The sequence below is a fragment of the Telopea speciosissima genome, chromosome 4 (assembly GCF_018873765.1).
Source record: "Telopea speciosissima isolate NSW1024214 ecotype Mountain lineage chromosome 4, Tspe_v1, whole genome shotgun sequence".
Classification (NCBI taxonomy): Eukaryota; Viridiplantae; Streptophyta; class Magnoliopsida; order Proteales; family Proteaceae; genus Telopea; species Telopea speciosissima.
The window spans coordinates 57,926,574-57,950,855 of NC_057919.1; the positions used below are offsets into that span (position 1 = coordinate 57,926,574).

Sequence of the window (24,282 nt, forward strand, 5' to 3'; positions counted from 1 at the left end):
GACCTCAGTCGTACTTAAAAGGTGTAATCGCAGCAAAATTGGCTCATTATCATAGTTTTTTATTTTCATAAGCATCCAAAATTTTGGTTCCTCACCATTGAGAGGAGCATTTATGAAATCACAGGGATTCTGGACTCGTAGAAGGCCTTATTTTAGCAGGCATTCTCATGGGTGCCCGAAGCCCACTGGTCAACCCATGCTTTGAGGAATTCCTCGGAGTAATGGACATTTTGTTCATTGAGTACTCAAATTCATCCAGATCAATGTCATGCTCATCAAAGCTCCTAGCAGCAGCATCATCTGACACGACATCATTATCATCTTCTTCAGTGATTGCTTCATCTTCTTCATCGTATGTAGTTCTAACCATTGACCAGTACACAAAATTTGGGCGTATAAACCTTCAAAAAAACATGTGGGCAATCTCAAATGAGAGGTGAAACCCTGAAGTCAAAACCAAAAAAAAATCCTAAATATTTTGTATCAGAGCAAGATTCCATTTGGCCCTTAATTGTAGTGAAAAATCATCCTACTTGCCTCTCCCAATGGTTAAGATCATTCAATTGAACCTCTTTTTGACCTATGATATGGTCATTCTATGGATCAAATCTTTGATAATGTCTTATGTGCAGGGGAGGCAGTAAGAAACCTTCCATCTAGACATGTACCTCTGTGAGGCGGGATTAGGTGAGAAATATGGGGCTTTGAAACTTTACCTGTCACATTTCTTCAATAAACATGGGTCAAAAGGGAAGAACATGTCCAATCTTTGCATCCCTCCAAAAGCCTTGGACAAATCTGATTCCAGCAAGTCACTGAAAAGGAAGTTTTCCGACAGTGTGAACAGGCGAGCTGCTTTTGCCTGTCGGAGAAATTCCTTCACTATTGAGGGCAGGCACACCTGTTCCAATAGAAAGCTGAAAGAACTTAGGTTCAGTGAGTCAAGACTGGTATACATATGGAAAAATTTGTATCCAATGAGCAAGACAGAGGTTCCTTGACCTTCCCTTTTTCTAAGATGTTAATGCATAAGAAATACTTATATTTTGGTACCAATCGAATATAGTGATAATTCAAGTGCAAGTATAAGTAACTTTGATTAGTTAAACAAGTGACCATTCTTCATCAGTGTTTTGAGGGTGCAGATCACCTAGCTGTACAGAGAGAAGTAACAGACTAGACACACAATCAAGAGGACATTGACATTGGTCACAAAGCTATCTGTGCTAATCAATATTAATCAATAATAGAATCCTATATACAGGGGTGTGTATTACTTTACGGTTTTATCTATGACTTAACTACCTACCCATGGTATGTGGAGCCAAGATGATCCACACTGGAGCCTGCATTGATTCTGGGTGGTTATCCACAGAGTTACCATCTGTGGATTCGTTATTCTGGAAAATAAAATGTTTGGTTATCATGATTCTGTGATGTGAATCTTCTTAAAAAACTGTTTGGTTACCCTGAGTCTATCAGTTGGATTCATCTTGAATCCATATGAAAAATTGTTTGGTTACCCTAAGTCTGTTTTTTTAATAAAATATTAGTTTTTTATTTAATTAAATAGTAGTTTTTTATTTAATTAAATATTAGCTTTTATTTAATTGATTATTATTGTTTTATTTTAAAAAAATATAAGCATAAAATTTTAACTAAAAAATGGTATTTTATTTAATAAATATAAGATTTTATTTGTTAACTATTAGTGTTTTATTTAATTAAATATTAGTGCTTTATTTTTTAATAAAATATTAATTATTAAAAATATTGCTTCCAGGTTAAATCATGATATTTAAATGAACAATGGAATCAGGAATCAGGTGATCCATATGTGAATTCACTAAGAGGTGAACTCAAGAATGAAGCAACTTTAGTATAAAAAATGGAATCAGGTGGTTCTCTTAATTCTGTGGAATTACACAACCAAACAGGTTTAATAATTGAGAATCACAATTCTATGAAATTACCATCTGTGGATTTACGCAACCAAACACACCCTTAAAACCCCAACTGGATATGACATCAAAATCAAACTTAAACCTGATTTTAAACAGTTAATCAGTTAAACCAGCTAGTCGGGTCAAACTACTGCATATTTGTTTAGCATTAAAATTCGTTTTGATGCACATTGTGTCTATGATCAGATAAAATATTAGAGGAACCAGACCCACATCAGCAGGTCAGGCAAGTCGATAACAATTTGAAAATACAGGTCTTGAAAATGATAGATGCATCCTAATTCCAATAATTTACCTTCAATGGATCCAGTGGGTGATGCAAGATTTGTTCTAAAGGCATTTGGAAAAGCTGTGATTTGAGAGGAGGGACGTCAACCATTGAGCTCATTCTGAAGCAAAGCACATACATGACAGCCTGTACAGAAATAAAAATATGAAAATTCAAATATATATTTTATACTCACACGCACACACAAGACCTGATCCAGCAAGTCTTTTATCCATACAGCATTCTACATAGAACTCAATCCTTTAATGTTGGGTGGAATGCAGTACAGTAGTATATGTTATTAATCCAAATATCTAATTAGCCAAATGAGAGTACTCCCACTACCAATAAAAAAAAATCCTGAAGATTAATGTTACAAGCACAATTTGGTCAAGAGATTATTTGGATGAAAATAATCCAGTTTTCAACTCCATAGCCGAAAGACTACCAATAACAAATTGTGAGGAGCATCCAATCAGGACACACTTGCAGGCTATAACCTTTGTATATCATTTGGACAAAACCAAAATCAATGTCCAATTGTCCATTGGATCACACATCTACAACAGGAATGCTCCACTTTTCACAAAGAATCCGTCCAAGCAAAACGACCATTCAATAGAAAATCAGAGAAAATTTTGGAAAAATTCAATAGAAAATCATAGAAAGAATTGGGGGAAAAAAGGCCATTCGATAGAAAATCAGAACGATTTGGAAAAACAATGATTTCAATCTTTTGACATCTAGGGTAACAAAAACAAGGATTTTTAACCACCCTTGTAGTTCAAAGTCAAACAACTACATAATTAAAAGAATAAAATAACTTGAATAACTCAATCGTGATTCGTGAATGGACATGGAAACAAGAAAGCAGAAACTAGATAACCACTTGTATAGATAGATTTGAGGAACTTGACAATTTTACCCACACAATAGAACCCAAAAGATTGAATGACATTTAACTGCTCCCCTCTCTACTTTATTAGGGAAAAAAAAAGAATTATCCAATTAACGAAGTTATTCATATCCAAGAACAGTTAGATTTTACCAAATCGTCAAGTTAATCATGTACCTGGCACCCAGAATAAAAGATCCTATGAGTCACTGGATTTATTGTCTTCACTTCACCATCCTGAATTTGGATATATTTATAACACCAACCAACGAGTCTGAAACAAGGAGGTTAACAAAGGTGCACACCAGGTCAGGAATTATTTTTAAATACATGTATCATAAGTTTCTACAGTGAGAAAAATAAGAATGACATTGACCTTTTCAACATGTAGGCAATCAAAGAGGATGGCAAGAACTTCGCACGGGCCAAATAACTACCAAGATAAGCAGCAGCACCCATCCTGTAAACAACCAATGAAAGAAGATTAAAAAAAAAATTCAGATAAATGTTTTTCAGGGGAGGGGGAGAGATCAGAAAAAGGGATAGTCTAAGGATTCCCACACCCAAGTTTGTCAAAATAAGAATCCTGATTTGATAAGGTACTGCAATGCAAGAACTATAGACAATCTACAAGTCATGGATTGAAATAATGAACCTGTAAGCCTTGACCACACAGCCAAGACACACCAGTTAGGCAGTTACCATGGATTATATCACCTCTAGACTCTGATACATAAAGGAACAAGTCATTATGTTTTCATCTCCTCTATACTTCTCAGTAGTAACTTCTGTTTTCTTAACATGGAAGTATGGAACCAATAGACATTCATATCCAATGTTGTAGAACTGCTCTTATGCAGGGCAACCAAGATTCAGATCAGAGTTTGACAGAAATGAAATAAATCTGGTTCAATGAAATATGGAAGTAAAAATTTTAAGTCCAATTGATAGGTACACTTGCACAAGCAATTGCTTGAAGGTACTATGGGAAGGTATGAATGGAAATACAGCTATGCTTAGAAGGAAATTTCATACAACAAATCACCAAGTGGTTTAGCCCACCAGCACCAAATTGCGAAGTGGCAAACAGATGTGGCTCCACGTGACAGAGTACTAAGTCACTTAGAGGGCTTATTTCATTGGAAATAGGGCTTATTTCATTGGGTAGGTGTTGGGCTTTTGATCCCATAGGTTTTATTTGTAATGTGCCACTTTAATGGGAATAAAATATGGGTAGAAAGTAGGAAAACGGGATTTAATTCATTATTTTAGTTAGAGTCCTGTTTTGAGTCAAGTTCTTTCATTATTTTAGTTTCCTAGTCAGTTTATGTTACCTTATTAGTAAGGATTGGGTTAGGCTTTTCCTTTTTAGTGTTTGAGTTGTCTATATAAGTTTGTAAGAGGCTACAGCCTTGTACATGAATTTGATTAATGAGATTGGGAATCAAATAGCTTTGTGCTTTGCTCTGTGAGAGATTATGGTGAGATGCCACTGGTGGGAGAGCAAAATATAGTGAGAGGCTGTGGATGAGAGACCTGAGTCTGATAGAGAGTAGTACCCTATCTTCTTCTTCCCCCTTCTTCGATTTCTTTTTTTTTTTTTTTATTGTTCTGAAATTTCCTGCAAATCTGAGAAACGATCTAAGTATTTACCATTGCTGGATCTGAAGTTTGTGATCCTCTTGTGGACTGGTTATCACTTGTGACTAGTTTACATTATTTCTAATAAGGTAACCTAAATTGACTAGGAAAGTGAATAACACAAAAAAACATACTCAAAACAGGACTTTAACTCGAGTAATGAAGTGAATCTCGTTTTCCTACTTTCTACCCGTGGCCCATTGGCCATTACAAAGAAAACCCATGGGATCATAGGCCCAATACCTACATAACCCAACCTAAGGCTTATTTCCAACAAAATAAGCCCTATAGGTGACTAAGTGACTTGTCTGCATCAACACCACACCATCTCAATGGTCAAATTTTAACCCAAAACAAGCATAGAAGTGCCCCAAAAGTGAGTCCAAAGTGACTGTTCCAAACATATCACTAGAATGAAATGGCATTCTTGTAATTTTATGAAACTTTAAATTCACCTTTTTAACTATATCTCCTTGATGTTTCAAGTCAGAATTCGGCCAGTGAGATGGGTTTGATGTCCTATATCACATGGTCCCACCCATGTCACCAATGCCGCCAAGCTAAATGAAACCACCCATATAATAGTAGGATTATTAAGTTCAAGAAATAGTATATATGGTAAAGTTGAGTGGTGTGAAACAGGATTCATGCAGCCAACCACATTGCACTGGGTTGAAGGTTAGGTGAGCTGAATTTAATTAAATAGCTAATTAGTGTATGTGGTACGATTTCTTCTTGGTCTTCTCCATCATTTCTCTTTTATCCAGTGTTATTGGTTTGTACTCCTTTTCTAATTCTTTATTGTATCGTATTTCTATCATAGTTGTCACGGCGGTTAGGCGACCCAAGGCGGTGGAGAGGGTCAAAATTCAAGGCGACACAACTAGGCGAACAAGGCGCCTGGACGCCTTGACAACTTTCTATACCCCAATAATCTCTGCCCCAAGAAAGCAATGTCACCTATATCCTATTAGATTTCATCCCTTGACTTCCTCCATGCTCTTCTCTGCTTCCTTAATTCATCCAAAATTATTAGCATGTGGGGGATTTTTATTTTAGAAAATTTAATATTGATCTGGAATTAGCAACTCTAAACTTTTTTAACATCCCCGCCACAACGATAAGGTTGCTTGCTTGCGACCTAGTGGTTGCGGGTTCGAGTTGGGAAACAGCGTCTCCGCAAAGCAGAGTTATGGCTTCATACATTATAACCCTCCCCAGACCCCACTGGGTTGGGAGCCTTGTACATTGGGTACACCCTTTTGAACTTTATTAACCTCCTCAGCCCCATCACATGATGCGGAACCCAGGGTTTGGAAACCTTGTTGAGTTCACTTATGGGCCCACACAAGTGCAAGTGACTCAAAGGAGAGACCAGCGGTAGACCAACTCCCTCAATTAGGTTGTAACTCTCAAAAACTAAAACAAACAAGAATAGAGCATCAGCAACAGAATCACCCAGCCCTAATGAACAGAACTAGTCCATGATGTATTATTTTAATGGGCTAGAATGGTGCGATAAACAGTTGCAGGAAACTTCAGAAAACAGAGCAGATTATTAAAACAGTAATAAACGGAAATAGAAACTAGTAAGAGTGGATAGAACCTACTAGAGAATAATGCCAGAAGTGTAGATGCCAAGTTTCAGGCCTAACCAATAACTAACAGAGATGATATGAACAAATAGCAGTCCAAAACTTGTTTCAGAAACAAGGTACTGCCTGTATTAAGAAAGTGAGAACAGCAGCAAGATTAATTAAGAAAAGAAAAAAGAGAGGAGGAAAGGATCAGAATAGAAGGAAGAAGGGGGGTATTCAGACCTGATTCGAAGAGAGGGGGAGGAGGAGAGGATCAGTTGGGTTTCCAAGCTTCACCGAGTAGTAGACCAGCCACACACAGAACAAATTGTATTCTAACTCATCGTGGGGCTAGTTAGCCCTGTTTTTTAATAACATAAAGAAGATATTAAATGAAATCAGGACTCTAAAACAGACTATGACTCTCCCACGCATGGAGGTTTATCTCTAACATGACTCCTTAAAAAAAAACAACAGACTACTATCCTACGTTGAAAATGAACATAACTAAGTAAATAGTCACATGACCACTTAAAACTGACCCATTCTAATGAACCAAACTACAAATTGAATCAAAATTAAAAGAAAATAAAACTAGCAACTCCTAGCCATCATTCCTGCATCATCACATCTCCACTAGATCGTGAATATCCAACTATTTTCATCATTCAACTCCACACCCTAAACACCCCCCAAAAGAAAATGGAACCCTTGGTCCTTTCTCTCAAACCTCTTCCTCATAGTAATACCATGGATTCAACAACCTAAGTTCGTCCTACATTTCTTAAGAACGTGATGTTGAGACACTGATGATTTTATGAAACTGATCAAAACAAGAAATAACAAAATAACATATAACAGGGAAATAAAACGGCAACATTGATTAACATTAGACCAAGAAAGGGAAGACAGAGGACCTGAATCCTTCAGGAACTTAAGCCTAATGATGAAGCTCAAAAATTTTAGACCCCATTTTAATCTCCAGCCCCAAAATACACTTGGCGAAATAGTAAAATCAAATAGTATAAAACCAACACGTTTTCTCCTCAACTAATCAAACCCACCCCACCACTTTGACCCTCGCCATAGGTACAACCTTTTCCTTAGATTCTTGCTCTACAACTTTTCTCAACTAAACTTGCAAACCCATATTCTTTTAGTCTTCCCTCAATTTACTACTCTTTCCAACTTCAATTTCTTGAAAGAATGAAAAGACAACTGAAAAAAAAAATTTATCACCATTAGAAAGATTTATCATATATTAGTTGTTGCCTAGAGTTTTGTGGGCTGGTGGATTAAGTTTCATATGTTGATTATTAATAAATTAAAAAAAAAACTATTTTCTGAATTTTACTAGCATTAATGATCAATTGTCTAATTGATTAGTTGATCAATTAGCATTAATGATCAATTACTCAACTAATCAATTAGACAACAGGCATATTGTTGCCTCCTGGGGTCTTGATTTGCATCTTTTGCAGTCCACCATCTCTGCGTAGGTCAGGTTGATTGTTCTTTCCCCCCCTCCCTCCTTTCTCCCTTCTTCTTTTCTTGTATATTCTCCCCCCCCCTTTTTTTCCCCCTGCCCCCTCTTGAGGTTTGGTGATATATTTATTTACCCAAAAGAAAAAATGATCAATTAGTCTGTAAACTTGAGTTGCATAAGCCTCTGAGTTGCTGTCATGGTCTTTAAGAACTTTAGTGATAGGCTACAAAAGAGAACAGGTGTCAAAAGGGAATAAATTGTTCCAGAAGAACTACTCAATAAGAAAGAAAAATTTATATATATATATATTCTCCGCACAGGACACTGAATATCCAGTCAATATATGAAATGTAAACAAAAAAAAACGAGACAAGTTGTGAAGAAATCAAAGTAATATTCTAAGAGGAGGGGGGATGGAGAGAGAGAGAAGCACAGCCCCTCATTTTATGATCGTAAGAGAACAAATAAGTTAACAAGGCTGTAATAGTACATTAATACCAAACAGAAAGCACATGCCCCAGCATTTCGGTTTGCCAGCACTAAAGAACCTGAGAACCTTAATGGTGCTTTCAGGTCAGAATCAAGCATTAAAGACTTATGAAGTCTTAACCAGTCGCCTAGTAGACTCTTAGAGAAAAGTCCCAGGGTGATGAACCTCACCAATGCATGAATCTGCAAAGATGAATACAGTGTCCACTCCTAACATTGTTATACACTTTTACACAGGAAAGAGAGAAACATACCAAAACTGAAAGACCTTAACCAAGGCACAATGCAACAAGAAATATTGCACTCAAGAGAGGCTTCAGACAGCTCCAATAACAATTGTCAATACTCTTCCAACTTACCTAGTAAGTGGAGGGTGAGTCTCACACAGAAATATGTCTGAAAGCAAGTTGGCAAATCTCACAGCACAACTTCCAGGATCCAGTGAACAAGCATAGAACATCACAAACTGCAATAAGAAAGCAACCGAGTCTCAGTCATCAGTCAAGTCAAGGTGGAAACAACAATTTTGAACTTGCGGATGCAACTGATAACTTTACTAGTGTAGACTTTAAATGGTGTAACTATGTGTCCCAATCCCCTTCCCTAATTATGTAATCTTTTTGTTTTAGTAATATAATCTTCTTCTTATCAAAAAAAAAAAAACAACACCACATATAGTTCCTGAATATGATATTTATGAAGATAAGAAACACCTACCTGTCTTACCGAAGAAAGAAAGACCTACCTGAAGTTGATTATGAAAGAAAGGGAAAAAATAAAAAGCAAAATTCAGGAGCACACACACTTACAAACAGTGAAGAGCATCAGAAGCAAGAATTACCTGAGCAAACTTTGACTTGTAGGCATTGAGAACAGTGACCCGAAAGGATTGAAGAAGAGTATCAAATACCTAATCATAGTGAAAAAAGCAGATATAGGTAAGAAGCCCTATCAGCATAGTACACACCCAAGAGATAGAAAAGATGAAACTACAGTAGAAGGAATACCTTTGTAAGACGGCCTTCATCATAACATGATTCCAAATGTTGGCAAGTGAGTACCATCAAGCTATCCAATTTTTCAGCAACCACATTGCCTCCAAAGTTCATTGACTTCAGTCCACACAAAGTTCCTTTCAAAAACTGAACAAATGCAAGAACATCTGATATTTTACTGACAGACTTAAAAAAATCCCATGTCTACTGAATAAACTAGTTTGCAAAGGATACTTGCAGATTAGAGCAGATAGCAGCCCACCAGCCAAACTCGGCCTTACACTTGGTACATATGCAGGGTGGGTGGGACTCAGCACTCAATGGATCCAAAAAAGGGAACAATCAACCCACTAATTTATCCCAAGTCTCAACCATCTGATCCAAAAACTTCTCTGGAACCCTCACAAATGTGCCATGTGAAAAGGAGGATGACGGCTTTTCATTACAATCTGTTCAAGAGCAATTATTCCTAATTTTAGAAACAAACAAATAAAAATTGAGTACATTAGGAAAGCATACCTCGGATCCATCTTTCGCAGCATAATCTGCAGCTTCCTCTAAATCTTCTAATTCCATGTGAAATATTCCTTTACTTGAGTCCTCCTGTATAATGTCATCCCATCCTATCTCCACCTGGAAATCAATATACACATAAAAATATTAAAAAACACATATGCATAGTGATTCCTAGAATATTTTTGTAGAGAGCTGCATTACTCACATCTAAATCTACAAGCCTGTCCACCACTGCCATTAACATTGTGCTACCAATAAGTTCTCCAATTGCACTGCTTTCCAGCCTTAACATGCTCTCCACATACATCACGAGTAACTAGAAGAACAGAAGGATATATCCTCAGAACTGAGCCAAAAACGCTAACAACTTAGCAGACAAAAAATACAAAGACGTAGAAATACTCATCCAAATAGGTTAGGTAAAGAAGTAACTCAGAGAAGGTGAAAACCCAGGGGGGGAAAAAAAGGAAAATTAACAAAAAGAAATAGACAACAAAGTAACCATGTTTTAGGATGGGGATGGACAATAATTCACTTAAAATTTCAAAAAGTTCCTAGATTATGGGGGCAGCAAGCTAGGCCAGCATAGAGACATCTTCAAACAGTAGAAATAAAACACGGTTATCTCACTCTTCCATACATAAGCCAGCTCCAATCTTCTCTAGTAGGTTGGCATAAGTTATTCAAGATATCAAAGGGGAAAAAATTCACTTGTGAAATGGGAATTTAGTAAATACTTTCTAGACCTAAAATAATTAGATAATAAACAATGGGATTCAGTAAAAACACATGTGCACATGCAAAAATAAATGTAAATATGTGCACAAATAAATGTAAATACAGAAAATAACTCCATCCCAGGTAATTTATTTCTCCTTGCTGAATCATAGAATGAGTACTGGTTTATCATTAAAATCCACATGTTGGATAATTTTGGATTTCGGACCCCCTAAAATGCCAAAACTAAAAAATGTTGAAATTTAATTTTTTTTTAGAAGAAAAAGAAAAATTTTGCAATTATTTTAATAGCAGTACTTTATCTCCTCTGCAGGCCCCATTGAATGGAGGGCAGAGAACCTGTTTGTAAATTGTAATATCTGTCACAAGCCTCCATAGTTCATATAGATGGTGTCATCCGCATATATATCCAATATAAAGAAACTCAAGTTAGACTACTCACAGCTTCATTATCAAACATGTTTGGCATTCTCTTTAGAATTATGGGCAACAATCTAGAGGGAGCAAGTGGCACCAAGTAAGCAATGTCAGTCAACGCTGAATGCACCCGATTAAGAACCTCATCCTTTCTTGCACAGCCCCGGGGCTGTCTCAAAAAACCTATGAAGGATTTGGGTGGCATAAAATTCCTAACAAGCATATCCAAACATGAATCAACAAATGCTCCATTTGAAGCAGCCTGCATTATGATAAAAATGGAATATTATCACCACGAATCCAATCAACAAAAGATCCCTTGAAGATAATACATCAAAAACCACATACCAAAGATTTAATTAGTTCCACTAACGGATCCATAACATCAGGTCCATAGTTCCACATACTCATCCCAAAAATCTGGAGAAAGAATAATGAAAGAATTTTCATGAAAACTGTATAGATACATGCAGAAAAACAAATTTAGTATCGACTTACAGATGATAGAAGAGCTTCATGGAGAACAATATCAACATAGGAAACCACTCCAGAAAGTGCCTTCAAACTTGTCTGTACAGTCGAGAGTTAACAAAAAGAATATAGATAGTAAATTTGAAGTCACAAAAAAGATAAATATGCCAATATGTTGAGTTGCATTAAGTTATGAATAAATCCCCAAACAAGATTTTAGTCAAGATGACATGACCTACCACAAGCAAGGCGACATCATCTGGAGCAAGACCTTCAGTGTAATGCATGACTCCAATTAGCTGGTTAAAACGGTCGGTGTCACCCTAAGCCAGCAAAGTCGAGCTTTTTACATAAATTAAAAGATCTTAAATAAAAAATATATTGTTTAAACTAAATTACATTATCAATAGAGTAGACAATCTATAGTAATTCATCAAGAAAATATAGTATTTTGGACTCCATAAATCTTATATACAGATACCTAGTCGAGAGTTAACAAAAAGAATATAGATAGTAAATTTGAAGTCACAAAAAAGATAAATATGCCAATATGTTGAGTTGCATTAAGTTATGAATAAATCCCCAAACAAGATTTTAGCCAAGATGACATGACCTACCACAAGCAAGGCGACATCATCTGGAGCAAGACCTTCAGTGTAATGCATGACTCCAATTAGCTGGTTAAAACGGTCGGTGTCACCCTAAGCCAGCAAAGTCGAGCTTTTTACATAAATTAAAAGATCTTAAATAAAAAATATATTGTTTAAACTAAATTACATTATCAATAGAGTAGACAATCTATAGTAATTCATCAAGAAAATATAGTATTTTGGACTCCATAAATCTTATATACAAATACCTAGTCAGAATTCTGATTGAACTGTAAAAGAAATTATTGCATTGCTGAGAAGCCTTCAAACAGAAAACAGCAAGTAGGGGGGAAAAGGCATTCAGGAAAACTCATATTACAATGACCACCCATATACTATGTTTTCACGCAAAATATTAACACAAATACATACTTTCAGGATTCAACTAAAACAATATAGAACATAGTAACTTTTCTCCTTTTTTTCTATTCTAGGTTTGTTTGATAATCACATATTTTATTAGCAGAGAGGCAAGGCCCCAAAAATAATACAAGTACAGAAAGATCAGCCAAAAGGTATGATTATTTTTAAAAATTATACAGAAAAACCATCCTTTTAAAAGAGAACGGTACAAAGCTAGCAAGCTAACGGAAACAGGAAAAAGTACTTGGGTAAGTGTATTTAGTTCTACTGGGTCAGCAATGACCAAAAATAAGAGGCATGGAAACTTGAGATTTCACAAAAATCCTTTTCTTTTTCTGGAGCACTGTTTTTGGGTAAAACTGACTGGGGAAGAGTTGATGTAGATTGAAGCATGAGGAAGAGAATGACCAAAATAGAATTCAGATAAAGTTACTGTTCATGAGTAGTTCAAGTGAACAATGGTGTGGACCCCATAGGGACAGCTGGAGTGAAATATTAGATGCTGCCAATATCATAGTTTAGTTTCTATTTTCAAATTTAGAAAGTATATTTCATTTCATTGCAATAGAATCTTAGGTAGTTTCTAATTTCAGCTTGTTACAATTTTTGTTTTATTCTCTATAATAGGAGTTTCTAATTTGATGTATGGCAACTAGATTTTATAGGAAGTTTCTATTTTGATTATAAGCAACTTGTTAGCAAATACTTTCTATTTTGTAACCCACACTTCTATTATAAATAAAGGGAAGAGGGCAGCATAATCCAATGATTTGAATAAAAGAATTTTAAGCTTTCTGCTTGGCTGTGAGATTCAGTTTGCTGAGAGAGAGTTATGGTGAGAGGCCATGGGTTCGAGACCCTCCTATCTTTTTCCTATTGACACCCTATTCTGAATTTACTTTCCGTACAAATCTGAGGTTAAACGAGACTATAATAAGCTACTGCTAGAGTTCAATATTTCATCTGAAGATATTCCATTAAGTTGCTGCCAACAACTTTTGCTGATCAAGGTGGAATTCCAGACCCTGCGGTACTGATTTCAAGAGTTTTTCCCTGCTGCAACTTCAGACCTTCAGAACTCGACATCCAAGTATCCAACCATTGGAATCAAGTAATTTTTGGAGCACAAATCCCTGTCAGCATCCTCTCCACTCAATCCAAACCTGGAGTTGATCTGCTGGCTGGTTTGAGTTCTATTCACTAAGTTTCTATTTTAGTGGTTAATTTCTAATTCTGTAAGTCAATGATATCTCAGCAACAATAAATAGTCTGGGCTTGAATATTTGAGGAGTTATTAACCTATGAAAGGTCTAAACTCGATGGAAAGTTAGGCTCCATCTGAAGAGTTTGACTGCCAATTCTGACCAGGGTATACTTCAGGTTCTCTAGGACAGCCGACAGCGGTTGCATTGTTGGCACTACTAGCTGCTGGCCTATTGTGTTGGGAATATTGTTTGGTATGGTGGTGATGCATGTGCACTGCCTTGGACCGACCCAACCCCATTTGGGTATCCATGTGACGATGGACCGGGTCCATGGATTTTTTTAAAGTTCAGTAGGATATTTAATTTATTTATTGATTAGGGTTTTTATTAGTTAGGATTTTATCTTGTAATCTTTTATTTTAAATAGACTACTTAGTGGTAAGAGTCTTTTCCATACTTTAGTTTTAATAGGCTAATTAATAGTAGAGTTGATTTAGGAATTTAATTTTCAGTTTTATTAATCAATTAGGAGTTTATTTTCTGGGTTTTTATAAATAGAGATGTAACCCAACGATGAAGCAGAGTTCATTTAGGAATAGGCTAATTAATAGTACACTTGATTTAGGAATTTAATTTTCAGTTTTAGTAAACAATTAGGAATTAATTTTCTGGGTTTTATAAATAGAGATGTAACCCAACGATGGAAGCAGATTTGAATGAAAAAAGTTTTGAGTTGTAGAGAGCTGAGTCAGTTGGGGTGTGTCCAACGTGACATAGTTATTTAGTTTCCTAGTTTAGTTCCTTTCCTAGTTAGACTAGAATTCTATTTTAAGTATGTAATCTGTCCAAGGCTATTATAAAAAGAAACATTGGCTGGAGCGGTACAAGTAATCTATCGAACAGTCTTCTTCCATCTTCTCCTCTCTTTTCTCCTCTCTAAAGTTACTGGTTACAGGCCCTAGGTTGTCTACATGGTATCAGAGCTAGGCAACCAGTGACTGATTCTCTCCAAGATTGCCGATTTGAGAGTCGTTTCAAGGTTCTCCGATTTATTGAGAAACCCTAGTTCATAGAGAGAAAAGAAGAACTAGCGTTTCCTGCTCGTTTCATCCTTGTTTATTTATTTATTTGGAAATCGTGTCAATTTGTTCTGCTCATCGTTGTTGCTGCCTTAAGGGTTTCTCTGATTTGATGTCACTAGTAGAAGGGGTTCCGCCTGATTTCCACCTGCATGTCGAAGTATTTCCACTTTACGACTGCCGGAGGAAGAAGACTCTATACTGCTTCACCGTGCCTTTTTTGTCTTCCCGTTGTCTCTCGATTACAAGTAGAGGGTTTCTGCTGGCTCTGCTGGTTTTCTTCCACTGAATCGAAGGTCTCGCTTAATCGAATGCGGATGATGTGTGCTATCAAGTTGTCGAGAGGGAGTCGATGGCCATTGCCGAAAGCTTCCTTCCCTCCTGCAACTTTGTGTGGTTGTTCTCTCCCAAAGGGCGACCGAAACTCTAGAATCTTGGCTCCTGTTAATGCTCCTACAGTGAGAATTGAAACCAAATCAGGTCTGGTTCTCAGATTACCACCCCAACTTGTTTCAGCCACACTTTGTCGGCATAATACCTAAAATCAGGGACTGTCTTTGGGTGATCTTGAGAGGCCTACGTGTTACGAAACCTTGCCTGAAATTTAGGATCGAACAGATCAAAGGTGAGGAAATTCTCTTCTTCGAAATCCAATCTGGTTTCGTTTCTGGTTTCGGATGTGGCCAAAGGTTGAAGGTGAGTATGCTTTCTTCTCTCACGGTAGAAGAGGCCTGAAGATTACGAAGTCTTACCCAAGAATTCAGGTTGAAAAAAGCCCTATTTGCTGCGATATTCCCTTCGAACCAGGTCTGGTTCCGTGACTTTCTCCGCCTTTGTTTATGTCATGAGGTTGAAGAAGACCTTCCCATGATTTCTCTTCATCTTTGTTTGCTTTATTTTGAGTTTCCATTAATACACCTCCCTACTCCTCTAAGCCATCCCTTGTCCATATTTTATCATACTTTCTCGTTGGGTTTATAATTGGATTTCAATTTAATTGCAATTCTGCCATCCCCCTTGCAATAATTCTAATTCCCTCCATATCCCATACCTTTGGTATTTACCCATAACATCTTTGGAAATTTCTGGTAAATTATAATTTTGCCATTCCTTCCTTTTTATTTACCCATAGCACCTTTGGAAAATTCTGAAAAATTACACTTTTTTCCCATTGTCCCTTATATCATCTCCATTATTTGGCCCCGTGTACCACTACACGTGAGTGGGAGATTGAGTATTCCATTCCATAACTTGCAGCACATTGCAGACTTTGCAGACCAGTCTTTTCAACAGTTGCCATTGGGTATCTCTTGTTATTGGGTTGTATTTACCATGAGGGGGAGTTTGAAGATTTTCTGAATTTTTTTTTTAGGATTTCAGACCCTATTGAGTTTGATTCAGGTTTTTTCGATGTGCTGCCCTATATGTTTATCTCTTTCAAGATTATATGTTACTGTGAAGATCCGAGATTCATCATTGGACAGCTATTGAAGATTGATGAAAGCTGTCTTATTTGGAAGATTGTGTTTGCCTTTTTTTCTGCCTTTATTAAGATCGGTGCTTCTCTCTATTTTGAAGAACGATTCTTCTCAGGCTTTGCAGAACAAATCTGTCCCGGTTTGTTGATCAAGTCTGTCCAAGTTTTGAAGATCAATTATCTCCAGTTATTGAAGATTTAACTGTCCAGGATTATTGGGAGTGTCATCCATTCGCCCATGTGTCAAATCCAAGTACTACATTACAAGTGGGTACTTACTGCCAGATGCTGCTGCGACAATTTGGAAAGCTGCTTTGTCCTGTTTCGTTCAAGTTGGGCATGTGTGCTTTCTATGCGCCAACTTGAGGGGAGAGTGTTGGAATGTTTGGAGTGTGTGTGTTATGGTGGTTGATTGGAGTTTTCTCTGTGCTCACTGGAGTCTACGACTACTATTCAAGACTGGTGTAGCATTTATTTTTTCAGTTCTATTGGATATTGGTCCAAGCTGGAGCTTTCTTTTGATACATGTATACTCCAGCTTGAGGGGGGGTGTTGAGATATGTCAGTTGGGGTGTGGCCAACGTGACATAGTTATTTAATTTCCTAGTTTGGTTCCTTTCCTAGTTAGACTAGAGTTTTATTTTAAGTATGTAATCTGTCCAAGGCTATTATAAAAAGGAACATTGGCTGGAGCGGTAAAAGTAATCTATCGCACAGTCTTCTTCTATCTTCTCTTCTCTCTTTTCTCCTCTCTAAAGTTACTGGTTACAGGACCTAGGTTGTCAACAGTTTTGTTACCAGATTGGTACAAACCATGGTTGTGTGACCAACTCTCTCTCATTCTGAAATTCTCTTTTCTTCTCTCCTTACTCCTCTATCCTGTTCTATCGAAAACCAAAATCACCCACGGTTCTGTTTTATTTTCCAGTTCAGGAGCTCTTCATCAAGCCTCTTATTTTGGGAGTTAAACCATCACCCTAAGGCGATTCATACTTTAGAAACTCATGCCCAGAAGCTTCCCTAGCTGTGAGATTCGAGCATTAGTAGAAACCTGCAAATTGTGAGATCGCCTGGTCTGATTCCAGATCTGTCCAATTACTTTATTGTCTCTTATCCCAACTCGATATGGATCTCATTTAGGAGGGCCAGTAACAAGGATTTTACCCTAGTAATTTCAGGTCGAGTGGATCCCTATCGAAGGAGTTCTCCTCTTCAAATCAAGCCTGGTTTCCATCTCTGTTTTGCGCTAGAGATAGAAGACAATTTCTCCACCCCCCCCCCCCTTTCAAGATTCTTTGTTCCTTTATTTTAATATTTTATTTTTGCTTTAATAGTCTCCTCTTCTCTCTTTAACTCTATTTTGTCCTTCAGCCATACATAGTTGTCTTATCCTATTTTCTGATGTAAATAAGTCACTTAGAGGGCTTATTTTATTGAAAATAAGCTTCGGGTTGGGTTATGTAGGTGTTGGGCTTTTGATCCCATGGGTTTATTTTGTAATTGGTTAATTTAATGGGCCTAAAATATGGGTAGAAAGTAGGAAAACGGGATTTAGTTCATTAGTTTAGTTAGAGTCCTATTTTGAGTCTGTTTCTTTATTATTTTACTTTCTTAATCAATTTAGGCTCTCTTTGGCATAGTTTATTTTTATGTTTATGCCCTATTTATGAATAATCAATTATGATAATGGTTTACGGGCTATAAACAATAATCGTTTGGTTACTACTAGATTTAATAGATTCTATAATGAAAAATATATTTGGTATGCTTAAGTGAAGAATATATTATTATGGCAAGAGATCGCTACATGGGCCTCTAGAACCTACACACGCATGCTAGCCAATGGGAGTGTACACGCCTTAGGTGGGATCTCTACCTTTCCCTGGAGCAGCGTGGTACTTTCGCGTGCTTCTGTGTCTAGGCGTAGGAGACACATGGGCCACACGATTGGATAGCATTCTTTTCTCCATATTATTATTATATTAATCATATATATAACGAAAACCTTCCTTTTAGATTATATAATATAATATATATATATATATACTAGTATGTATATTATATATAGATACTATATTATATAATATTATATAATATAAGTGCTGATATTCACTATGGGGGAGTGTGGCCCCTACGTGTGCGTGGGGGCCAATGATAGCATGTGCATTGGCATCATGGGGGTTGCATTTCCACTTTTCATGGGAGTAGGGTGGTCATTTCGTGCCCCCATCCCCCTTTATGTCTGGGTGTGGCCGGTACACTCCCTACAGTGAACTTTTCTCCAGTATATAATATGATATATTTTAAGAGAGAGAGAGAGAGAGGTTTTGTTCTAATTTTCATTCATTTACCATTTTACCCCCACTTAAGTAGCAATTCTGCACATGTTCATTAATGGTACCCGCATAAATAAACATTGACAGTTTTATGGTGATAAATGATAAACAAATCTCGAGTTGTTTATGAATTTATGCTTATACTGATTTATTTTAATGAGAAATAAGGGTTATAAAAAATACCAAACACATATGTTCAAATTATACCAAAGAGAGCCTTAGGTTACCTTATTAGTTAAAGATAGGGTTAGGCCTTTCCTTTTTAGTGTCCAAGTCTATTTTTGAGTCTTCTATATAAGTTTGAAAGGGAGGCCAGCATTGTACACGAATTTGATGAATGAAATATTGGCTTTAGCCTTTGTGAAAATCCTGAGATAGGTTGGGTGAGATGCCCAGGCTGAGATAGTCATTCCCTTACCCAACCCCATTCCATCGATCTCCATTCAAGTTCCACTCAAGCTCCAGTTCTGCCCTAGCTGATCTCTTGCAAAAACATTTTCAGTTGCTGGAAATTCTCTGCAAGGCTCAAGATATTTTCAAATAACAAGTCTGAAATTGAAATTCTGCAATTATTCTTCTTCCCTTCTAGAAGGTCACATGCAAGCTGATTTTCGCGAGAATTCTGCCCAGCCAAATACAACTGTTAGAACCTGCAGAAATCTTGATCGAATCCTCCTCAAACCCTAAAAGAGACTCGATACAAATTCATTACCATCCACCCAGCCGATTGTCTGAAATTACCCTTTTACCCCTCAATCCTATTTCTACTAGGATTCCTCAATAACTTCAGATTTAGTCATCTGATTTAAGTAGAACTTTCAACATCTCTTTTCTCCCATATAATCCACACTCTCCTAACTTACTCTAACATCTAACCCTAGGTCACATCAAACCCCAACCCCAATTTCACAATTTCACATAATTTGACCAAGCCAATTTTCCCAATCCATAGCAGATCCTGGTTATTGGTTCTAGTTGGTCTCCTACCAATCTCGAATTACATTATTTGGTATCAGAGACTATCATCTCCTAGGGTTGATGTTAACACAAGGAAGATGGAGCCAGAAGTTCCTTACTTTGCCGGACAAAGGGCTCCATCTCTATTCCTTGATTGGTTGGATTCTCTAGAGGAATATTTTGACCGGTACAACCCAACAGAGGCGGAGAAACTTAGGTTTGTTTACTTCCAATTGACTGGTTATGCTGAACAATGATGGAAATCCCATGAAGAAAGACTTAGAGCCAGAAGATGTGACCCTAGGACTTGGGAAGAGATGAAGCATGAGTTGAAGAACAAGTACCTACCAGAATATATGCAAAGAAAACTCTCCCTTCGACAAGATTACCACCAAAAGACATTTACAATTGAAGAGAACTTGAACCATTTATTGCAAAAGTTTGAAGCCACAGATGCTACCATAGAAATCGTTAAAATTTTGAAGATGGAAGATCAACAAGAAAAGGTAGACTCAGTGATCACAACCATTGAATCCATTACAGAAATGTTGGGTGTGTGTGAACCACAGTTTGGAAATGAATGGACTTTTAATGCTGCCCTTGAAGAAGAAGAGTGTGAAGACACCTTAGATGATAACAATGGCATCTATGAGGTAAATGTTGAAGTTACTGCAATTTCTGTCATCATGAAGGAGTCAATCCTTAATGTTTCGAATGTCGAGGCTTATTGAAGAATTTGAAGCAAGTAAAGTTGAGACCATGGACGATGTGGAATGGTACTACAAATGACAAGGTGGTTGAAGAAACTATTGAAGGGACTGTGAGCGACAAAGAAGAACTGAAAGAGTTAAGAGTTTGAAGCAGAGCAGGTTGAAGGCACAACTGGTAGAAGACCCCATGGACACGACTGCTGATTTCGAAGTTGAGCACATAGAGTTTGCTATGCCACCAGAGTTCTTTGAAGAGAAAGTTCCATGCCTTGAAGACCACATTCCTAACATCCACGAGCTGCCTAAGTACTATTATGGGTTGAAGAAAGATGTTCATCACACAAAGTTGATTCCTCCATTTTGCAAAACTCGAGGACGAATTTTTTTCAAGCAGGGGAGAATTGATGTAAATAAGTCACTTAGATGGCTCATTTTATTAAAAATAAGCATTTGATTGGTTATGTAGGTATTGGGCTTTTTATCCCATGGGTTTATTTTGTAATTGGCCAATTTAATGGGCCTAAAATATGGGTAGAAAGTAGGAAAACGGGATTTAGTTCATTAGTTTAGTTAGAGTCCTATTTTGAGTCTGTTTCTTTATTATTTCACTTTCTTAGTCAATTTAGGTTACCTCATTAGTTAAGGATAGGGTTAGGCCATTCTTTTTTAGTGTCTAAGTCTATTTTTGAGTCTTCCATATAAGTTTGTAAGGGAGCCTAGCATTGTACACGAATTTGATAGGTGATATATTTGCTTTAGCCTTTGTGAAAATCCTGAGATAGGTTGGGTGAGATTGCCAGGCTGAGATAGCCATTCCCCTCCCCAACCCCATTCCATTGATCTCCGTTCAAGTTCCACTCAAGCTCCAATTCTGACCTAGCTGATCTCTTGAAGAAACATATTCAGTTGCTAGAAATTCTCTGCAAGGTTCAAGATATTTTCAAATAACAAGTAATTCTGAAATTGAAATTTTGCAATTATTCTTCTACCCTTTTAGAAGGTCAAATGAAAGGTGATTTTCGCGAGAATTCTGCCCAGCCAAGTACAACCGTTAGAACCTGCTAAAATTTTGCTCGAATCCTCCTCAAACCCTAAGAGAGACACGATACAAATTTCATTACCATCCACCCAGCCGATTGTCTGAAATTACCCTTTTACCCGTCAATTCTATTTCTACTAGGATTCCTCAACAACTTTAGATTTAGTCATCTGATTTAACTAACTTTCAGCATCTCTTCTCTCCCATACAATCCACATTCTACTAACTTAACCCTAACATCTAACCCTAGGTCCCATCAAACCCTAACACTAATTTCATAATTTCGCATAATTTGACCTAGCCGATTTTCCCAATCCATAGCAGATCCTGGTTATTGGTTCTAGACTTCTAGTTGGTCTCCTACCAATCTAGAATTACATTATTTTCCCTCTTAGAAGATAACTCCTTTCCCACGATTCCCTTTGTTGCTTTATTTATTCCCTACTTTCCATAATTACCCTTCTTATCTTCCTTTATTTCCCATGTCCCTTGCCTTAACTTTGGTTCCAAGTTTATCCCTAGACAATACAAAACAATCCCTATCATATCCCCTTCTCTCTACTTGCCTAGTTAACCCTTGAAAATTCTGGTTATTTACAGTTGTGCCATTGCACATCAGATTTGAGTTGTCTATTATTCGAGTGGGCCCACAAGCGATACGATTTGGATCTTCCAAACCACGGATCTGCATTAGGTGGGATATTGTTTGGAGTTAGCGGGTGATCCTATCTGGGGTTGGGTATTTATACCTAGCCTTAAATTAGAAAGGTGGTAAAACAAAATGATCAGCGTCAAAATAGGGGCAACTTTATATGAACTATGAGCTTCCCTCTTCAGATGTCATGTGTCTCATGCATGAAGGATCAGGGCCCATTAATAGACGAGGTGGGATTCACAGTGACAAAGAACAACTTGAACAGATTTATTTCCTTCTTACCCACCATCTAACGGCAGAAATAACTTTTTAAGTCTTTGTCCATCCAAATGAATGAATAAAAATTACAATTAATATGACTTGGCCATGCAACTCGTATTGCCTGTATAGCAGGGTTTAAAAACAGAAATCAGGATCCGGTTTGGTTCCGAGCAATTCTGATCTGGATAGGAATCAGCCATAATCAGACCAGAATCAATGGAGATTGGCAAAAAAAAAAACCCTAAACCCTAGTTTATGTAGAGGATCAGTCCAATCCGGATCAGCCGGAATCGGGATCGGCCAATTCCGAATCCGGATCCGATTTTTCAAACCCTGCTGTATAGGTGATCTCTGATGTTGGCTTAGACATAGGAGGGGCACAATCAGCCACCACAGTGTTGGCTGCCGAGTGCTGCTGCTGCTGCTCCTCTGGAGTGTTGCCTTGTGGTTCTATCAAGGAAGGAGGGCAGGTGGATCTCCTGTGACTCCTTACGCCGTGACGGCTGGGAGGTTCTTTCTCTGAAGGTGGCTCTATCCTTCAACCCTGTTCAAGCTGCTCTCAATGGACTTCTGCTGCAACTTGTTCATCAATTTCTTCTTCTAATCCTCTATTCCCTCCCCCAATTGATCCCCCTTTATTTTATTTAAATTCCCCAAAACCTTAGTTAATCTTAATTTTGTCCAGACCTGTTCCTGCATCAGAATTCAATCAAACTCAGACCACAGCCCCCCCCCCCATACCACTACCTATACTCGACCCAAGCTGTTGTCCCTGTTTGTTTCTCAAACCCTAAAATCCCCCAACTCCATTAAACCCCAAAAACCCTAATTTTCCAGAACTAGTACTTCCAACCATCAAAACCCTCCCAAATTTGGATCAAACCTTCCCCTCCCTGTTTAGAAAACTCGATCCCAAGCCCTGTCCAAAACTCCCATTAGAAACCCTAAATTCAACCTATTTTCTAAAACCTAAAACCCGAAACCCTAACCCTAAAATTTCAGAATTTTAATTTTTGTTTAAACCTATTCAAACCTATCCCATTAGATTCCTTTTGACCTGCACATCATTACTAAATAAAACCCTAGCTCAAATCCCTAATCCTAACCCTAATTCTGCCCTAGTTTACCTATTCAGTCCCAATCGGCCAACATAGTTTGCACTCTGATTTTACCTGGCTCCTAGTAGGATTGTCTCCTATTCTAGGACTACATTACATAGTGGGACTCAATCATCTTCCGAGACACTATGTAGCTGTTAGCATGAAGGCACCCTCATCTTGGTTCTTGATGCATTTCTATACAATGCACTTTACCTGTTTGAAATGAAAACTTTTTGTCATAATTTAAAACATGTCAATGATTCTCAAATTACTGACAGAAAGAAGTGATTTTCATTGAGAAAAAAAAGACCAACTTTAGCACGATCCCACGAACCATAACAAACAAATAGATTGAGCCAAATGACATAAGACCAAAGAGTATAAGATCAAAATTTTCTTCCAAACAGCAGACCACTTAAGATTAAATCAAGAAAGTAGTTCAACCAAGTCAGTCTGTCAGGATATGTGACTGTGAATAGTCAAGAATGTTTACCTGAGAGACGGATTTAAGGGTGTCTCGAACATAAGAGACTACCTCTGAATCGCTGAAATCAACATCCGCCATCTCCTCACAATACTCTGTTCCGTAGCTTGCTAACTCCAGGCCCATGGTCTCTAAGTCGAGACAAGTTTGCTCAACTCAGCTCAACTAAAGCCTGTCCAACTACAGCCTGAGACAACCAAGAGGGAAGACAATAAATCAAAAAATAATAGAGTATCAAGTGAGTGAGAGAGAGAGAGAGAGAGAGAGACTGTAGGAAAATGAAAGTATGAATACTCATGCTCACTTGCAATCAAACAAGACAGTCAAGGTCCTTGACTACTAGAATCCTTGAGTTTAGGGCTTAACAAAATTCAAAACAGAATCCCCAAAAAAAGAAGAATCATACAATCCCAAATTGAAATCAACTCGAGATAACTATAATGACCAAGAAAGGACAAATACGTTGATGTCCAACGAATTGCCAATCTTTCTGTTCAATGAACCATAGT

The 24,282-nt window shown here is 37.4% G+C and overlaps 1 protein-coding gene and 1 long non-coding RNA gene across 3 annotated transcripts; one reads left to right on the forward strand and one right to left on the reverse strand.

Annotated features, from left to right (window-relative positions):
• On the reverse strand, positions 1–23,976 carry LOC122659898 (RNA polymerase I-specific transcription initiation factor RRN3-like). Of its 2 annotated transcripts, XM_043855058.1 has the most exons (15): positions 23,783–23,976; positions 12,075–12,158; positions 11,485–11,556; positions 11,335–11,406; positions 11,012–11,248; positions 10,037–10,147; positions 9,835–9,948; positions 9,328–9,462; positions 9,162–9,230; positions 8,680–8,786; positions 3,504–3,587; positions 3,305–3,401; positions 2,260–2,379; positions 717–901; positions 1–401 (listed from the first exon to the last, which is right to left on the reverse strand). In XM_043855058.1, the coding sequence occupies exons 1-15, from the start codon at positions 23,897–23,899 to the stop codon at positions 119–121; spliced, it is 1,887 nt and encodes a 628-aa protein (XP_043710993.1). In that variant the 5' UTR covers positions 23,900–23,976; the 3' UTR covers positions 1–118. The 2 variants fall into 2 exon arrangements, with proteins under 2 accessions (XP_043710993.1, XP_043710994.1); XM_043855059.1 differs by lacking the exons at positions 12,075–12,158; positions 23,783–23,976 and adding an exon at positions 11,697–11,795.
• On the forward strand, positions 4,248–12,899 carry LOC122659899. Its single transcript, XR_006332575.1, has 3 exons — positions 4,248–4,404; positions 5,536–5,543; positions 12,887–12,899. It is a non-coding gene; the product is annotated as an uncharacterized LOC122659899 (long non-coding RNA).
• Positions 23,977–24,282: the final 306 nt, after the last annotated feature.

Coding starts and splice junctions, on each gene's coding strand:
- LOC122659898 (XM_043855058.1), bottom strand. CDS start 23,899: ATGGGCCTGGAGTTAGCAAGCTACGGAACAGAGTATTGTGAGGAGATG. Junction 9,949..10,036: donor ACAGGCTTGTAGATTTAGAT/GTGAGTAATGCA, acceptor ATTGATTTCCAG/GTGGAGATAGGATGGGATGA. Junction 9,231..9,327: donor ATGAAGGCCGTCTTACAAAG/GTATTCCTTCTA, acceptor CACTATGATTAG/GTATTTGATACTCTTCTTCA.